This window comes from Zeugodacus cucurbitae, chromosome 2 (assembly GCF_028554725.1).
Source record: "Zeugodacus cucurbitae isolate PBARC_wt_2022May chromosome 2, idZeuCucr1.2, whole genome shotgun sequence".
Lineage (NCBI taxonomy): Eukaryota > Metazoa > Arthropoda > Insecta > Diptera > Tephritidae > Zeugodacus > Zeugodacus cucurbitae.
The window spans coordinates 53848349-53865715 of NC_071667.1; the positions used below are offsets into that span (position 1 = coordinate 53848349).

The following is a 17367-nucleotide window of genomic DNA, read 5'->3' on the forward strand; positions in this document are numbered from 1 at the left end:
GTTTAGAGCAAATAACACTCAGTCCACTTCCAGCGCGCAAGTGCACTCAACGGACGTTTTTCGACGAAAGCAGTGCTTCAAAAACAAAAAAAAAACACATTATTAGAATAGCATTTATTAGGACAATTGGCCAACTGGACCAGTGCCACCATGGCTGACTGAATGAGCGCCTACGATTTCCCTTTGCTTTCTGTGCTCATTCTAGTTATTGTTGTAATAAAATGTAATTGGTTCGCTGCAGTGCGGCGCCCATTTTGCTGGTAGCCATTTCAATACTATGTCCCACGGCGCACATAATCCACGCGATTTAGTGCGAAAATGCTTGCACAAGCGGAAGTTTTTAACGGTATCTTTTTATGCAAAAAATTATTCCATATGCTCGGGAATGTAGGGATTTTATAAGATGGCTCGGAAATATTCGAAAACCGAGGAACTAGATTAAGATGACACACATTTCTATAACATGAAAAAATTAAATAAAATTAAATGAAATGAAAAATGAAAAAAATTTTAAATACTCACTTTTACAATCCCAGTAGGATGTAGATACGAATCTAGTGTTATACCAACAAGGAAGGAACTACATTAGTTCAACCTCACCCGGTGTAACGGTAATCAATCTTATTTAGATCTAGTGTACTTCCTTACTTCAGAAAGTCAAAAGAAAATTGTTCCAGCGCTTATCCAGCCCTAATTGATTTGGCAAGTATGAATCAATTGTCATCGAAATCATCTAACGGGAGGCCCAGGAAACCAACTTTTCCGACGAAGTCAGACCACAGGGAAAAGAGTGTTAGATGACGGAGTATGACGAGTTCTAAGCTGGATGAGTAGAGTATCCAGAATGAAGTTGCGCGAGGGTCACTCTAGTTTGGCGAAGCAACTCGAGCTCGGTGGCTGCAATGGTGCTGATGTGACTCCAAGCTCGGTGCTGTAAAGGCAAGGGGGGTTTCTGTAAAAGCATCACAACGGAAACAACTTGGATAGCATACGGCTGACGTTGTGTAGCTGCTCGACCGGTGACATCTAGAGACAATTTGTGACTGTCTGGAGTGCGGTATCTGACAAGTCTTAAGCTTCTTTATCTGCGTCCTACTGCACTCAGGCGATCATATATTTGGGAGATGTAGTTTATGACCGGACGGCAATTGCCTGTTAAGTTGCCAACAACTCTGTCCTTTCCCCATGTATTGTCGACTAGCGACTTGAGGATCATATTGCGGCTCTTCACCTTGTTAATAATCGCGATCATATGCGGAGTGAAGGGGCACAGGCTGTCTAATGTAACACTCAAAATCGGAGTTGTAATACCATTGACAGAAATAAATATTTGGATCTAGACTGTACGCCTTCATCCAGTTGATGAATATGTATAGTCGCTGTGGATTTAGTAGAGGAGCGTGTTTGTTCGCTAGCAGAAATAAAGCGATTTTGGTGCTAGGAAGATTTTCGAGATGTGCAGAGAACACCCCCATCGGAATCACCACTTCAATTCTTCTAATTTGATGATTTAACTCGGATGATTCTTGGTTAATATCTTCAACCTATTGTGTGATTAACTGTGGCAGAAGCTTTTGAATACCGCCCTCAAACAGTGGGGCTTTTGATTTAGGCCACGAGTTATCTGAGCATTTTTAACGATAAGTGCTGTGCACTATAGGGATTACTTGTTGATGCTATACTAGATTTGGTGGTACTACTAAAAGTAGCCAGATTGGATAGGGTTTGATGTATGATGTCGGATATACCGAAGCTGTTGTTATTTTTAAGCGCCCCTATATTTTTATTGTGGAATACTGCCGAATTTACTGTTCATGGCTTAAAAGAAACCTTGTTTGTACATAATGTGATTAAGATTCAAACTTTCTTTTTGCACAATCTTCAGAAATTTATTGATGTAGAAATGCTGCACTAAAACAAGGCGAAATGAATGCAATTCGCTACAAAATTTGTCAGTTTTAACATTTTTTCACCGCAACAGCAGTTAAATCAATTTTATTTTATATACAATTTATCAGTGCAATTATATTTTATTACGTAATAGATTTGTATATGTTACATAATATTTATATAAAAATGTTAAATAGAGTTTAAGATAAATCTATGAAAATATATTATAAATAGTAAAACAATGACTTTTTCAACGAGGACATTTAACATGTATGCGATTAATTTAAATAACGACACATTTGATATGTTACATATTGGTCAGTATGGCTCTTAATATACTCGTATCTATGTGCAAAAACAATAATCAAGTAATTGATAATATTTAACTGATTACTAGAATAATAATCATATATATTTTTATGATACTTAACAATTATTTTCTTAGAAAATTATTTCTTTAGTTATTTTATACTTTGGACACAGATACACATCAGCCAAGTATTGCTTTAAATTCGTTATTAAAACTAAATATTACTACACGAAACAGATAATTTAACTGGTTTGAAAGGATGCTCATAAAACAAGACGTCTAACAGATAAATTAACTACATACAGTAAAAACAATATTAAAGAAATCAATAAAAAATATACCAATAAAACGAAATAATCATTTTAATATAGATTAACTAATATACTTGTAATGCTTCACTAATGCTTTTTTACAATGCGATTATGGCTCTCATGTGGCGATATCTCGCATATTCAATAGTCAATCCTATATAGCTGATAATACAAAGACCCCCCACTAACTAAACAGTCTTAAAACACCTGCTACTAGTCTTCGAGCGTGAAATTGGACAACTTTAAATGCTGCAAATTGTTGCGCGCCTCAAAGTATGCCGTGTCGGTGGGATTATCAGGCGCTGGCACAAACGGCGGCTCAACATTTTCAATATTCTCCCAATCTATGGACTCGAAGAAGCGCATTTGCAGCACCTCTTTGGCGGCAGGGCGTTCCAAGGGATCGATTGTTAACAACTGATCGACCGCTTCCATCGCTTCGGCTGATAGCGCTTCATCACCTTGTGGCCATTCAATATCTAAAAAATAAATGGAATTAATTGCGTTCAAAACAGTGTCATTGTGGGCGCTATCTGTTATACTTTTATTTAGAATGTTGTCGAAAACTTTTTGTGGTGTTTCATCATTGAAGGGTGGCAAGCCGGTCAAGAATTCGTAGAAGCAAACGCCCAGAGCCCACCAATCCACAGCAGGGCCATGTCCCTGCCGCAACAGCAATTCCGGCGCCAAGTAGTCGGGTGTGCCTAAAATGCGTTCAAAGGACTGACGCCCCATGCCGCGACGCACCGATTTCGGTGTGCGAAATGGTGTATTTATGCATTTCGGTGTTTTTGGCACATTATTACCCAAATTAATTGGTGACATGGTGGGGTCATCTGCAGCCATTTTCAGATACGATGTCTTCTCTGTCATCGGTTCGATTTTCTTCGTATCTGTTGAGAGCGGTAATGCGAAGCGTGTGGCCTTTAATTTACCCAACAAACCACCGTCACGACGTGGTAGCTTTTGCGATGACACGGGTGTCGAGAATACCACATTGGTGACATGCTCATTGAGTGTCGGTGGCATTTCGTCGTCGGAGAGTGAACGTATTTTCAGTACGCCACTAACTGCTTTACGCTTTTTCGGCGTACTACTACCAATGTCCAGCATATCGATCTCTTGTGTGAGCCCAGTGCTGCCAGAGTTCGATGCCGAATTCGAACCGTCCGTCTCCAAATTGGATGAGGTCTCCGAACGATTTAAAAGATTTAGCTTACGTTTCATACCCCTACAAATAAGAATGTAAAAATAGAGATTTTCGTATTAAAATTACGGTTATTATTGAAGTTAATGTGAACAACCTTAGAAATTCAGGACGTTTGAAATTTTTCGAAAGGTTGCGAAATGGTGAACGCATACTGCTGGTTTCGTTAGTATTATTCGTGTTGTAGCTAAAATTACAAACAAATCCAATGATTTTCAAGGCATTTGGACCTCTTTAAATAGTTTCGTATATCCTACCTGCGCGAGTAATCAGAACAGCTGATATCATTTTTCGAAATAAACATATTCTCAGCCTTATCTAGCGAACTGGTAGTCGTGTTGATCTGCGATAGTGAGTAGTCACTTTTGCGACTCGATACGCCCGAGTCTTCGGCGCCTTTAGAAACACGCAAACGCTAAATATGTATAAAATATATGAGTACAAATGATAATAACAAACATTGCAACGCAAACAAATGAAAAAAAAGGACACAAATTAACACACTGTAGGTAAAAATTTATAGTAAATATTAGGAGGACAGCCACCACATGATATTAACAAGTAACGTCGCATGCACTAATCATAAAAAGATGTTACACTTTAAAGGAGATATCAATTTTTTCACAATTAAAAAATATTTCTTAATATTCCCACTCCAACGAACACACACAAACAAAAAACAACGCTTACACACCTCATCCATGGAACGCTTTCGCACCATGCTAAACTCAAATGAAGCTTCTTCTTGCTCCCGCTGATCCACTTTAATTACAATCTTACTATCTTTACTATTCTCTTTTAAACGTATACTTTGTTCCTGCTTGCAACCCTTTTGTAATGACAAGATTATCGAAGTTTAATTTAATAAATAGTTGTTTGCATTATTTAACTTGTTTAAATACATTACTCACATTGCAATTGGCACGGGCAGCAGCAGCTGCAACTTTGAGATCAATACTAATGTCGACAAAACCAACGTGTTTAGTATTAGCGACAACATTTGCGCCAGCATTACTCGCATCGTTTTTGCTTATCTCTGTGGATGTGCACGTGTGATACGAAGATGTGCTGTCGGCAAGTTGTGTCTGCAAACGAAAGTGTAAATATATTTATCTACATACAAACCAAGTGATTATCTCAGCGCAAACTCACATTAATAGTGCATGTGTGTGAAACCGAAACGTTAATCTCTTCGGCGGAAAAGAACGGTGATACGCCTGAAATTTTGCTATCATTTGTATGTTCGGCTTCATTCAATGATGTGTCTGCCTCACTATCTGAAGACTCAGTTATCATATCTGTGGAACAAAATATAAATATTTCAACAAACACAATGGTACAAAAATATAAACATACTGCGTTTATTCATGGCATTCATGAGATTGGAAATTCCTGTGCCACATTCCATTTTCTTCTCTGAGCCGAAGGATAAATGTGACGTAAGCGAGAGTAACTGACCCGGCGTGCGTGTATTTAGAGTAGGCGAAATATTTATTAGATCCGAAATTTCCAAATCTAAAAATTTTAATTCACTTCAATAATTGTAAATATTTTTCATTTATTTTCAACATTACCTCTACGATTGTCAATTTTGCTTAAACCGAAATCAGTCAATTTAACGTGACCAGTCGCTGATAACAACATATTATCTGGCTTTATATCGCGATGCACAATGCCATGTTCGTGTAAATATTGCAACGCAAGCGCAACTTCTGCAACATAGAAACGCGCCACTGTTTCGTCAAAGTAGCCATACATGGTAAGGAGTGACTTAAGATCACCACCCACCATATATTCCATAACTAAGTAGACGTACGAGACTGATTGTAGCGAATAAAAAAGACTAACACAAAACGGACTACGTGATAACGCCAACGCATTGCGTTCCGTAATGACTTGTGATACCATATTCTTATTTATCATCTCTGACTTACGCATAACCTTGATAGCATATAAGCGATTTGGATCATTATTTTTATATCCAAGGAAAACTTTTCCAAATGCACCTCGACTTATTGGTTTAATAATAACAAAGTCCTTTATTGTTGGAAGCTGAAAGAGATGCAAATAGGAAATTTAAATAAGTTGTTATTAGTGTAATGCATTGTACTGATAATATAATTTTCATTTTCAGAACAGATGCACAATCAAGACAATTTCTTGCCACGCAAAAGCAGAGCTAAGCACCACGAAAACCACATGCACTTCGCTAAGATAACTGCACATTACGATTGTGTTAATTTAATAGAATGCAAAGCACTAACAAATACATAGTTCACATTTTATAAATTAGGTACAACACAATCGGTCATTGTAAGACAAAGCATTTTATTAGCCAAAAACTTCGTGTTAGTACCTTTGTGCAAGACTGATTTTCTGGTCTTGTCGTTAATATATTAATCTTATCCAATAAGCGTTCGCCATCAATTATAATAGATGACTTTTTGGGTGTCTTATAATCGCTGTGATGGTACTGCACTGTTGCAGTCTCCTCTTTTTCCATTATACGATCGTAGAGTTCCAGGTGAAACTTTTACCGCGCACTAAATTTCAGATGGCCTGCAGTAACTTGAGGCTATATTAAAGTGTAAATAATTTTCACTTAATCGTATTTGCTGTATCTTTTGTACTAATATCGATTTAATGTCATTTAACCAAACGCTGAGCTAAAAAATGCACACAAAATTATAAAATGTAGCATAATTCTTTTAAAAATTCGACCGAACGTTGCAATTGACGAAAATGAATTTGACATAACTGCCAATACAGTACTGCCAAATTACTGTTTCGAAAATTTTACCACCAGTGCTGCCATTTCTAAAACATAAGGCTGTTGTAGAGTGTGCTAATGTTTTGGGCAACATTTTTATTGAATAATTTAAAAATGTAACACATACATTCATTAAAGCTTTTATTTATGTTTAAAATTAATTTAAATAAAATTTTACTGAAAATAAATTAATATAACGCAAAGCAGTATTTAACGTTTCATAATTACATGGCAAATACCTATTAGTTACATTTTCTAATGGCGTATGAAGATTTCAAAAATTAACGCAGGAAAAATATTTCGATTTAAAAATGCTCTTCAATTACAAAAGAGTATATTAATTACTTGTAATTTTATAAAATACAAAAATATTAATAATATATATAATAATAGTCCTGAACAATATCGCTAAAAAGGCAGAGCTTCGAATATTAATTAGTTGTTGTAACGGTTATCTATACCCTGCTTGGATGGGAAGTAAATTGTCCACGGCGTCATTTAAAGATTGGGAGTCACAAAAAACGTGCTGTTTCCCGGGTTTGGGATAGAGAGAGCAAGATGCCAGGCGTGATACATGTACAGATGCGGGTTGTATCATTTTAGGGCTTATATCACACATGGCATATGTTTTGTATGCTTGGTCTAGTCAGGATAGGTAGGAGTGTAACCCATACAGTATACAGATTGAAAATGTGCGATTAAGTAGCGTCGGATATGTATTATAGTATGACCTCTTAATAGAATTTTTCATGGCCGACAAAGAGTTCGTGTTCCTTTTCATGAATCCCTCCGAACGCTCTTGAATCATTAAACTCCATCCTATGTACTATGACATTTTCCTTTGACGAGTCTATAGTACAAAACATTTACCTTTCGACCTACCGTTGAATAAGAACTCATTATTACCACATATCTCACTGAGAAGAGCACGCTTGCAGTAACAAAACGCTGTCTGTATTCTTTTAGTTTTTAGTTTAGGCCCCTTAGTGAAAGTCACGGTCGAATGAAATCATCTTCAATTTTGTATAAAATCTGCTTTATTTTTACGAATATTGGATATTGTTAAAAATTGCCATAAAATATGATTATGTATATATATATATTATGTATTTATATAATCATTGTAATGCATAAGTTGAGTACAAATATGTATGAAAATATTCATGAAATTATAATGCGTTTATTATTGTTATAATCGACAATTGTTTTAAATTAAACTTTGTTATTTGCAAAAAACAAGTAATTATTACACAAATCTTTTGACGATTACAAATACTCAAAGTTCGTAAGGTACTATAAATACGTACATACTTTTATTGTATGTATTACATAAGGTCTCTTTAAATATATATGCTTACTTAAAATGCAAGTGGGATATGATTTTGAATTTCAACTAAAACTAAAATATTTTCTAATTTTTATATTGAGCAATCAAGCAAACATATAACATTTTATTATGATAATTCCTTTTGTATATCTATAATTTGATAAAAATATTTATTCTTTTATGTATTTCTGCGCAGTAAGAGTAATGCTTGTAGAAACACGTAAAAAAATAATATTTTTTGACATGCGAATTAGATGAATATGAAATAAAATCTCTTTTTAAATACAAATATGTCGTTGTAAGCATATAAGACATTAATCATACTGAATACGTTTTTATGTAACGTAACAAAGTGACAAATACTACACTACATAACCATATCAAATGTCATTATCTTATATTTTCACAACAACTATTACCAAATATTACACATTTTTATTACTTTCAAATATTATCAGCTGTTTAATTGTACACTTGTACTTATTACACATTAATTGGGTGATCAAAACGAAATTTAAATAATTTGCTTGGGTTGTCACAACACACTTAAATCACTAAAGATCTCAAGTGCAATATACATTATATAATGAATGTAATTATACGATGTGTGAACGTAAATAAACAAACGGGGATATGTATGTATTACGAACGTTAAATTAATGTTTAGAGGTTTTGACATACATAGATGTATATAAGTTAAACATCTAAAACATTTAAAGAAAATTATGGTAACTATTATAAACAATACACTTTACATAATATTACATCTCTTATTTTTAGCCGAAGAAACGGATGTGTCTGCGATACCAGCGGCAACCTCATGCACATTCGAAGACTTGGATACATCCAGCTCATCATTCACTTCATCGCCCTTCTCCATGCCACACTTTTCATCGACCTTCATTGGTGACGTATCCATTTTGGGTGTGGTGTCCTCATCGGTGTTCTTGCCAACAGTGATGTCTTCGGTCGCAGTCTTTTCGTCACTTTCAGCGGCATCGGTGGCGTTACCCTCTTCAATCGAAATACCGGATACATTTTGTACATCGGCCTCATCTTCATCTGCGGCTGCAAGTTTAGAGGTCAACTTCATCGGTGTGCTGCTTTGTATGGATGCTCTCGAAAAACGCGAACGTAGCATTGTTAATGGTGAAGAAACAACGCTAAACAAACTGTACATATCATAGCGTGCACGTTTTGGCGGCGAATAATCAGCGTCTGTTTGCAGCTCCATAGCGGATTGTGACTGTGGTGGTGGAGTGCGGTCACGTTTACGCCCACGTCCGAAAAATGAGAAGGATGAGTTGTTTGGTACCTCAGAGCCAACTGTAACGTTCATGCTGGTATTGGTCGTTGAACTGACATCCAATTCAGTGTTAATGCGACGATAAGATTCACGAAACGGTAAATTGCTTTGGAATTTCGATGGTGTGTATTCGGTGAGTGGACGTATGCTGCGGCGTCCACCGATATGATTGAAAGTGCGCGGTACACTTTTGCGATCCGGTGAATTGCCACTGCTGAGTGCATTTATTGCGTGATCTGATTTGACATCGACGTTGTGCGTTTTAGTCCTTAATGTTACCAATGGAGCTTTATCAGGCGTCGAAGTGGCAGCTGGTGGCTGTAGCACGGGCGCAGCTGTAGCGACTGTAACTGGTATAGTATTCTCTTTGGACTTGGCTGGTGAAGATTCCACGGTCAGTGGCTCCATTTCAACATCATCAATAACTGTGGTGACGGTTTTGTTACGTGTGGAAGGAGTGGAAGGCTTTTCCACAGGTTTTGTTGGAGTACTTCTACCAGATTTTTCTACACCTGTTGTAGGTGTAGTCCTTGATTTTGCCTGTGCAGCACTGGAGCGCGATGTTGGTGTTGATACTTCAGTTTTCGTTTCATCGCTTTTGGTAGGCTCAATTTTGTCCAATTGCTTCTTTTCAGGTTCTGCTGCCGCAGAAACCTCCTGACGTCGAGATCTAGTTTCTTTCTCAACAACTTTTTCCTGTTCATTTTCTTTCTTTTTCTCTTTCTCTTTTTCTTTTTCCTTTTCGGTTTCTTTTTCCTTCTCTTTCACTGAATCTTTTGCACTTTTTTCTACGGGCTCTGCAGGCTTTTGCTCCTTAGTTTTTGTGTCTTCCTTAACGACGGCCGCGGTTGCAGTCTTTTCACTTGACTTTACATTAGACTTGACATTGGAATTTCCATTTGAATTAGAAGTGGTCGTCTTGGCGTTAGAACTGGTAGTGTTCGCTTTGGTATTGGAACTATTACCATTATTGTCCTGTTTATCACTACCATTTTGATGTTTCTCCTTGGCACCGCCATTCGCAGCCGCTTTGCCATTACCATTTTGGGTTTTCTTCTCATCAATCTTTTCATTTTTCTTCACTGTCTCATTATTAGCGGTTTGTTGTGGTGGTTTTTTCTCAACATTCTGCGCTTTCTTCAAATCTTTCGGTGTCGATTCCTTTGCATCGTTAACATTCAATTCAGTCTTCTGACTTGCAGAATGTTTATTGTCATTTTTAGCGCTAGCACTATTATTTGAATTGCCATTCGAGTCTGCAGATTTGCCGCTATGATTATTTTGACTCTGCTGTTTGCCTCCGCCGGACAGCGAAAGTGGTGCACGACGCGTATGTTGTGTTGTAGTCTTTGTCGACATCTTGGCGTTAATTAGTAGATATGAACTTTATTCGATGGTAACTTTGTTGTATCTAAAAAATAAAAATAGATATTATTTTCTTCTTCTTTCTTGAGTTATATAAAACATATACATATGTAAACAACGCATTCAATTTATTTAAACTCTTGCTCTGTGGCAGAATTCTATTACACATTCTTTATAATTGAGATCCAAGATATGCTACCCCAACTACTTCAATTATACCCGAGCGCGTATGTTATCAGTGTTTATTTACATTTCGTTGACTCTTTGTATGCCTGGCATAGCATAAAGCAAGCGTATGTGTAAATACTAAAAAAAGACGCGTGTGGTGTAAATAAAAAAGCATGCTCTTAAATGTAGGCGCATTTGTGTTCGCTTGCGTAGTGTATAAGTTACATAGATTGTTGCGCGTTTATCTTGGTTTGAAGATCAACAACCGTATCAGTGTTCTACTGAATGCCTATTCAGTATTTATAGAGATATGATATAAATATTATTGATATTTTTATTATTCCTTTATATAAATTAAGGACAAAATATTTTTTTTATATTCTCCGTACGCCCGCTTTGGAATTTTTATTCTAATTTACAAATTTCAGCGAGAAATAAAATTATAATTGAGATGTTTGTTATACATACAAGAGGCTCGGTAATGCCCATACTTCTGCTCGGTTTATAATACATATTTATTTACACTGGTGTACCGATAATTAAAAACAATAACCTTTTATTAATTGATTTTAAACTTTTGTATTTTGAGGCAAAAAATGAATGAAACAATGAAAATTATAGAAATAATAATACAAATTTTCAAGTTTGATGTGTTTTTTATCCAATTCAAATTTGCCTTTAATCTCAAATGCTCAAAATTAAATCGTTTCTAATTATTGGTCCATCGCTTAAGTAGGTGTGATTTGTGAGTAATCACATTCGCTTGGATGCAAGCTTTACAAGGAATGCTGTTGTAAGTTTTTCATGTACAATTAAATAACAAAAACAAAGCGTTTAACCGAGAATGGAATGCAAACTAATAATACATACCCGTTTTATATATAATTAGCAATTCAAATTTGTAGAAATATATTTACATATGCTATGCATTAGAGTGGGTATTCAACACTAAAGCCTTTTTTTTAATATCACTCAATTTGTTTAAACACTGCACATATATGCTTGCTTTACTGTGCTCGATATACAATTTTAGTGGCAGTATGAAACGCTTTCGGTGGAAGTGTGCACATTAATGCATGAGAGTATGAAAGAGTTCAGGTAGGTAACGTTTGCACATATGGCTGTACATATGCACATTTAGTGTATTTTATGCTTCCCTAATTTTATTTACCTGGGTATGGCCATCAACATTTTGAGTTGCAGCCCTTATTTCCGGTATATAGGCAAAATATAAATATGCAAGTAAACGGTCTAATATAAGCATTACATGGCTTGCCCAAAACATACCTATTGAATATGTCCACTGAAATCCGTTAAGCTTGAATAGTTATCGGTGATACACTTCAATGATTTCGATAAATTTGACAATTTTAAAAGAGGATGAGCATTTTCAATGAAACGAGTACAAACTTTCGCATAACATCCAAAAAAATTTGAATTGTAGCCATTAGGATTAAACAAAAAACAATAGGAAAATTACAACGAAAAATAAAAAATACTAATCATCAACACTACTCGATTTGTTTCACCAATAATCGAACGATTGCGCCGGTACAAGCGATAGTCCCATTGAAAAGTATTGTCAATAGGCATATGTGCAACCATAAAGCAACATTCACATAATTACATATTTGAATTGATATAAAATCATACCGCAAATACCAGCAATCACATATGATGCCGTTTTGTCTGAAGCATTGGCAACCAACAACAAACAACATTGACTGTAGGTAGGTAGTGTCAGTAACCTGGTGCAACATAGCATGGGTGCCGCTTAGTTCAACAGAGAACGATGAAAAAGTGGCAGGGGGGTGAAATACATCGCATGGAAAATGAGCAAAACAAATAATGGAAGAGAAAAACAAACGAGTTTTCATCCAGGTGAAAATTGCTTTTGTGAGTTGTTGTCGTTTTGGTAGTTTGCGCGCTATAACAAGGAATGTTTTAAATGTATATGTTTAAAAATGGAAACATATATTGATTCTTTGTAGATAAAGGATATATTTGAATGCCATCTTCAACAAAATCATCCCTAACCTTAATATATAATTCCATGCTAAATATAGTTCCTGGTAATATGAGTTATTAGACATCCGATGAGCTTTAAACCCTTTTGACGGCACCACAATTGAAGCGCGATCTGCTTAATAAATAACTTATATATTTAATATTTGTGAAAAACTGACGCCAGATGATCATTGGCAATGTTAGCGAGACAAGAAATCAGCAAACATTTCTCTTATAATTTGCGACAATGCACACATATAAAATGAATATTCACAAATAGAAAGTGCATCGCACAGCTGTCAGCACAAACCGGCGATAGACCCAGCAATATGGCGTTTGTTGCAGCTACGTACAGAAATAATTGTAAGCGAACGCTTGCAATGCATTGTCATCAAAATACATTCATATATACAAATACATTATAATATTTTTGTGGGCCTGTTGCAAAGTTTTGAAAAAATGCAGTAAATATACATTCGTATACATGAATGTGATTGGAATAGTTAATTATAGGGTGGGGATATAATGCACAAGCTGCACTTGCTGTGGGGAGCACAAAGGCATGAACTTTACGAAGGAACCATAAGAATCACATGTTATTCTAAATTTATAAATGTAATTGCTATGGTTGAAGCCGTGTTAAAGAAATAGCGTAAAATAATTTAGAGAAGATTCTCCACAATTATGCCACAAAAGAATTTGTTTTAGCTTAATGTTATCATTACAATATAAAATGGCAGTTAAGTAGTGAACCGATAATTTCTATATCGATGGATGTATATATGAATATATAATTTTACATATTAGAGTATGTGCTTCACATAGGAATTTTTACAATGTAATGTGGGGTATAAGTCAGTTTTTGCTTTTTTGTTTTCATTATTCCATTCGTATTACAGAACACGAACAAAGCCACACCAAGTTTTACAGCGAATATTATATGAACAAAATAGCTAAAATTTAAATTTAACACAGAAAAATAAAATTTAAAATAATTTGTTTGCACAATAATGTATTTATTTATAAATAAAAACTGAGTGTGCTTATCTATCTTAACAACGTTCGCCACTACTGTAGTGCACAAAGGAGTCGCTAGACTCGGCCCTGGTTCATTTTAAAAATGGCGGTTCGTCTCTTTTTTTTTGGACGCGCTTTACTACATATTTTCCTTAATTAATGATGATATATATTTTCTGACTTTCTGTATATTAATACTTTGTTTTTATAACTTTTCTACATTCCTTAGCAAAATAGTAGAAGATATATGCACTTTTACAGCTTCATTAATCCCGGCAAATTATCGTTATGCAAAAAGTCTCTACATCAAATTGCAATTTCCTACCTCAACATGAAAATTGCAGACGCCACTTGAATTTCGGCACTTAAATGCCGCCAAAAAAAACTTTATGGAAAACTAATTAATTTAACACTATAAACACAAAGTTTAGCACACAAACCTTTCTTTTGTATGTTGTATATTTTTGTCCTACGCGTTTTGTTGTATCTTCTGGTCAACTATTCTTTAATCGCAAATAAAATGCAGATTTTGGTTCTCCGCTTACAATGCACTCACACACGTCCGCTTCAATGAAATCTCGCACAATTACATATTCACATGCAACGAACGAATTCATGAAAACGTCAAAGAAATATCCCACCGTGGTGAAAACCGTGCACTCAGTTGACAACGCATGGGTACAGTTGGCTACAGCCGAGACTTGAACCGCATGGTTAACATAAAGTGGTGAGAAACTAAAAAATCGCATGACTTTATTGAAATTTGTTGACTATTTAAAAAGTCCAACTGAAATAATTCTTAAAGAAAGAATAAGAATGTCAATAATTTTAAAACCAATGTGGCATCCAATTTGCGTAATTCAAACAGTACTATTTTAAGACTAGAAAATTTTACGTTTTGCTTATTTTTATAAAAGCCCAGTGAACATAAAATTAAGGTAATAAAAACATAGAACTGAGAGTATTACCTCACTAAATTATTACATCTTAAATAATAATAAGCTAAACATTGTAATTATATTACTAGTATTTAATTAAAGTTCCTTACATTATTAATTTTTTAATTTATTATAAATAATAATTAAATAAGGTACTATTGTGAACTAGTATGGGCACTTTTAATTTAATCCCCATGCATTAATTGTGAATGTGTATTTGTAAGAAGAAGTATAACTAAGTAAGCGGTTTTAATCATTTGTTTGTGTTTGAATTTTATTAAAATTTGTATAAAAATGTCTGAAAAGGTATATAAAATCTGTGATATTTGCAAAGATAAGACAAATTGTGATTACGATCTACTAATATTCGGTGACTGGCAACATAGTCGTGATATTACCGTACATTACTTTTGTTTGGTATGTCCCCATACTGTAATTGGAATTTACAAACAAAAAACATTTTAAACTTCTTTTTATTTTATTTAGTTACTCTCTACTCATCTGCCGCAAAGAGGTAAAGATTGCAGTGGTATAAACGGATTTCTGGTGCGAGATATACGTAAAGAAATCAGTGCCGCTTCCAAACGTGTATGCTGCTATTGTGGCCGTCATAACGCCTCCATACAATGCTTCAAATGTAATGAGTACTTTCATTTAGCCTGTGGACGAACATATCGCTGTCTATTCAGATTTGTGGACGATTTTCGTTCATATTGCGATGAATGTGTTCCCAAAAAAGAACTACAATCGGTGACATTTCAGAAACGCCCATCTAGCTTAACACGTTGTATCATTTGTCGCGATCAAATGGGCTTATACGATGAAGTAATCTTTATATTTGGTAAATGCTGCAATGATGGGTACGCGCATAATGTCTGCGTTCAACAGTACGCATTGGCAGCTGGTTATTATTTGCGTTGTCTTTGGTGTGGCAGTAAGGAGTTTCGCGATTCGGTGCGATCACAGGGCATTTTTGTACCAGATAGAGACGCGCGTTGGGAGTTGCAGAAAGGCATATACACCGACTTACACCGTGGACACAGTACTTGCAATATGGATGTATGCTTATGTCCCAAAGGACGTGACTACAATAGAGGTTGGTTTTCAGAGGAGAGATACTTATGCTAGCCTGTATCAATGAGTATTTGTAATATTTTTTGCAATCCAATTCATTTTGGCTTATTAATTTGAATTACATTTTAGGTAAATGGTCCGTGATACTATGTTCATTGTGTGGCAGTGTAGGCGCCCATAATCCCAAATGTTTATTGGGCAAAGAAAACGCTAAAGAACCACTTACCACATTTAAATGTGCGACTTGCGCGAACACCGAATCGAATGTCTCGAATTTGGAAAAACGCGAATTAAACGCTACAAATACTAATGATATTATTGATAAGAGTATTTTTATGACAAAAAACAACACTAATGTTAATAAACAAGTCGTATCGAATTTAGTGGCTTCCTTCTCCGAGGATGAAGATACACAGTCATGTGATAGTTTTGTTACAGTAATTCCACAAAACGGTTCCAAATTGAATGCATCAAATTCATCAGTTCCTGTTAATGAAAATCGTACCGATAATTCAATAGCAGAGGCATCTCCTGAGAGTGTTCACAACAATTCTGTTGTAGAAGTTCAAAAAACGATCGTAATACACTCAACTCAAAGTGGCTCATCCGATGAAAATTCAAGAAATGTATCAAAAGAAGTGCCTTCTCCGGGCGTGATACTGTCAGTTTGCGAGGAAGACACTACAAATGTAGTGAAAGAAACACTACCAGAGCCGCAGTCGTCCACACAATTTATTGAAGATGATGAGACGCAAATATTTGGTACTGACATATTTCAAGAAAATACCATCAAAGCCACTTCAACAGCGAAGAAGCAATTAAATTATGAAATTCAGGACGATGAAACACAAGAGTTTAATGAAAGTTCTTCGAAAATATCAAAAACGAATGTATCAGTAATGCAACCTCTGGAATCGCAAAATACAACAGAAGCTGCGAGCAGTACCACGCCCATGTGTCTGGAATCTACACTCAACTTAGTAAGCTCCCAAACTGCTAACTCACCGGATAATATGTATCAATCACCTGTTGTCTCTTCTTCTTCCCAACTTGAAGAGCTGGAGGAGTGGGCATGCTTTCAAGTATACGATTATGATGATGCGGAGGGTAATTGCATTGGTAGTGCCACAGCTCGCATTAATTTAAATGATGAAAGGTTTGCTGGTCTGACCCTGCAAGATATTGAAATGAATTGTAGTAAGCTCTTAAGAAATGATGATGTCATAGAGCGTTGCGAAGATGTTGGCATCTTTGCCAAAATCGATGCGATAATTAGCGAGTATACAATGTAGCGAAAAATTAAAAATGAAATGCATGGATAGTGAGAGAGAGAGAGAGGAGATTGACTTGAGTAGAGCTTTGAGTGAATACTAAAGCAAAATTCATTTTAACATAAATACATATTTGTTATTTTTGTACTGTTTTAAATTATTTAATTTTATTTAAAAAAAATATAAAAAATACAAAAAAAGTCTATTGTCTTGGAATTTTTCGTTTTGATATTAATTTACATGAATTTTTGTTAATAATTCTGTTGCCCCTTTCTATTTTTTTATTAATAAATTGTGTAGAGTTGTGCTATGTTTTAAGCATTTTGAACTTGTCATTGCTGACTTAATAGTTTTATCTACATATGCATACGATGAACCTTTCTATTCACAAAAAAATAATAAATAT

General features: G+C 35.3%; 3 protein-coding genes and 1 long non-coding RNA gene across 7 annotated transcripts; 2 read left to right on the top strand and 2 right to left on the bottom strand.

Moving 5' to 3' along the window:
* Positions 1 to 2012: 2012 nt before the first annotated feature.
* LOC105213531 (serine/threonine-protein kinase greatwall) lies at positions 2013 to 6485 on the bottom strand. Of its 3 annotated transcripts, XM_011186418.3 has the most exons (10): positions 6075 to 6484; positions 5293 to 5770; positions 5075 to 5233; positions 4871 to 5016; positions 4630 to 4803; positions 4413 to 4547; positions 3976 to 4133; positions 3816 to 3905; positions 3054 to 3742; positions 2016 to 2990 (listed from the first exon to the last, which is right to left on the bottom strand). In XM_011186418.3, exons 1-10 carry the CDS (start codon positions 6219 to 6221, stop codon positions 2725 to 2727), a joined length of 2442 nt encoding a protein of 813 aa, XP_011184720.2. In that variant the 5' UTR covers positions 6222 to 6484; the 3' UTR covers positions 2016 to 2724. The 3 variants fall into 3 exon arrangements, with proteins under 3 accessions (XP_028897025.2, XP_028897024.2, XP_011184720.2); XM_029041192.2 differs by lacking the exon at positions 4413 to 4547 and having other exon boundaries at positions 2013 to 2990; positions 6075 to 6485; XM_029041191.2 differs by lacking the exon at positions 3816 to 3905 and having other exon boundaries at positions 2013 to 2990; positions 6075 to 6485.
* A 1916-nt stretch (positions 6486 to 8401) lies between these two features.
* LOC128922423 (uncharacterized) lies at positions 8402 to 8827 on the top strand. The gene is made up of 2 exons (XR_008471648.1): positions 8402 to 8543; positions 8596 to 8827. It is a non-coding gene; the product is annotated as an uncharacterized LOC128922423 (long non-coding RNA).
* LOC105213530 (general transcriptional corepressor trfA) lies at positions 8545 to 14287 on the bottom strand. 2 transcript variants are annotated; one of them, XM_011186417.3, is made up of 2 exons: positions 14004 to 14287; positions 8545 to 10532 (listed from the first exon to the last, which is right to left on the bottom strand). In XM_011186417.3, the coding sequence occupies exon 2, from the start codon at positions 10478 to 10480 to the stop codon at positions 8567 to 8569; it is 1914 nt and encodes a 637-aa protein (XP_011184719.2). In that variant the 5' UTR covers positions 10481 to 10532; positions 14004 to 14287; the 3' UTR covers positions 8545 to 8566. The 2 variants fall into 2 exon arrangements, with proteins under 2 accessions (XP_011184719.2, XP_011184717.2); XM_011186415.3 differs by having other exon boundaries at positions 14119 to 14286.
* Positions 14288 to 14824: 537 nt separating this feature from the next.
* LOC105213529 (pineapple eye protein) lies at positions 14825 to 17119 on the top strand. The gene is made up of 3 exons (XM_011186414.3): positions 14825 to 15033; positions 15103 to 15712; positions 15820 to 17119. The coding sequence occupies exons 1-3, from the start codon at positions 14911 to 14913 to the stop codon at positions 16980 to 16982; spliced, it is 1896 nt and encodes a 631-aa protein (XP_011184716.2). The 5' UTR covers positions 14825 to 14910; the 3' UTR covers positions 16983 to 17119.
* The last annotated feature ends 248 nt before the right edge of the window (positions 17120 to 17367 follow it).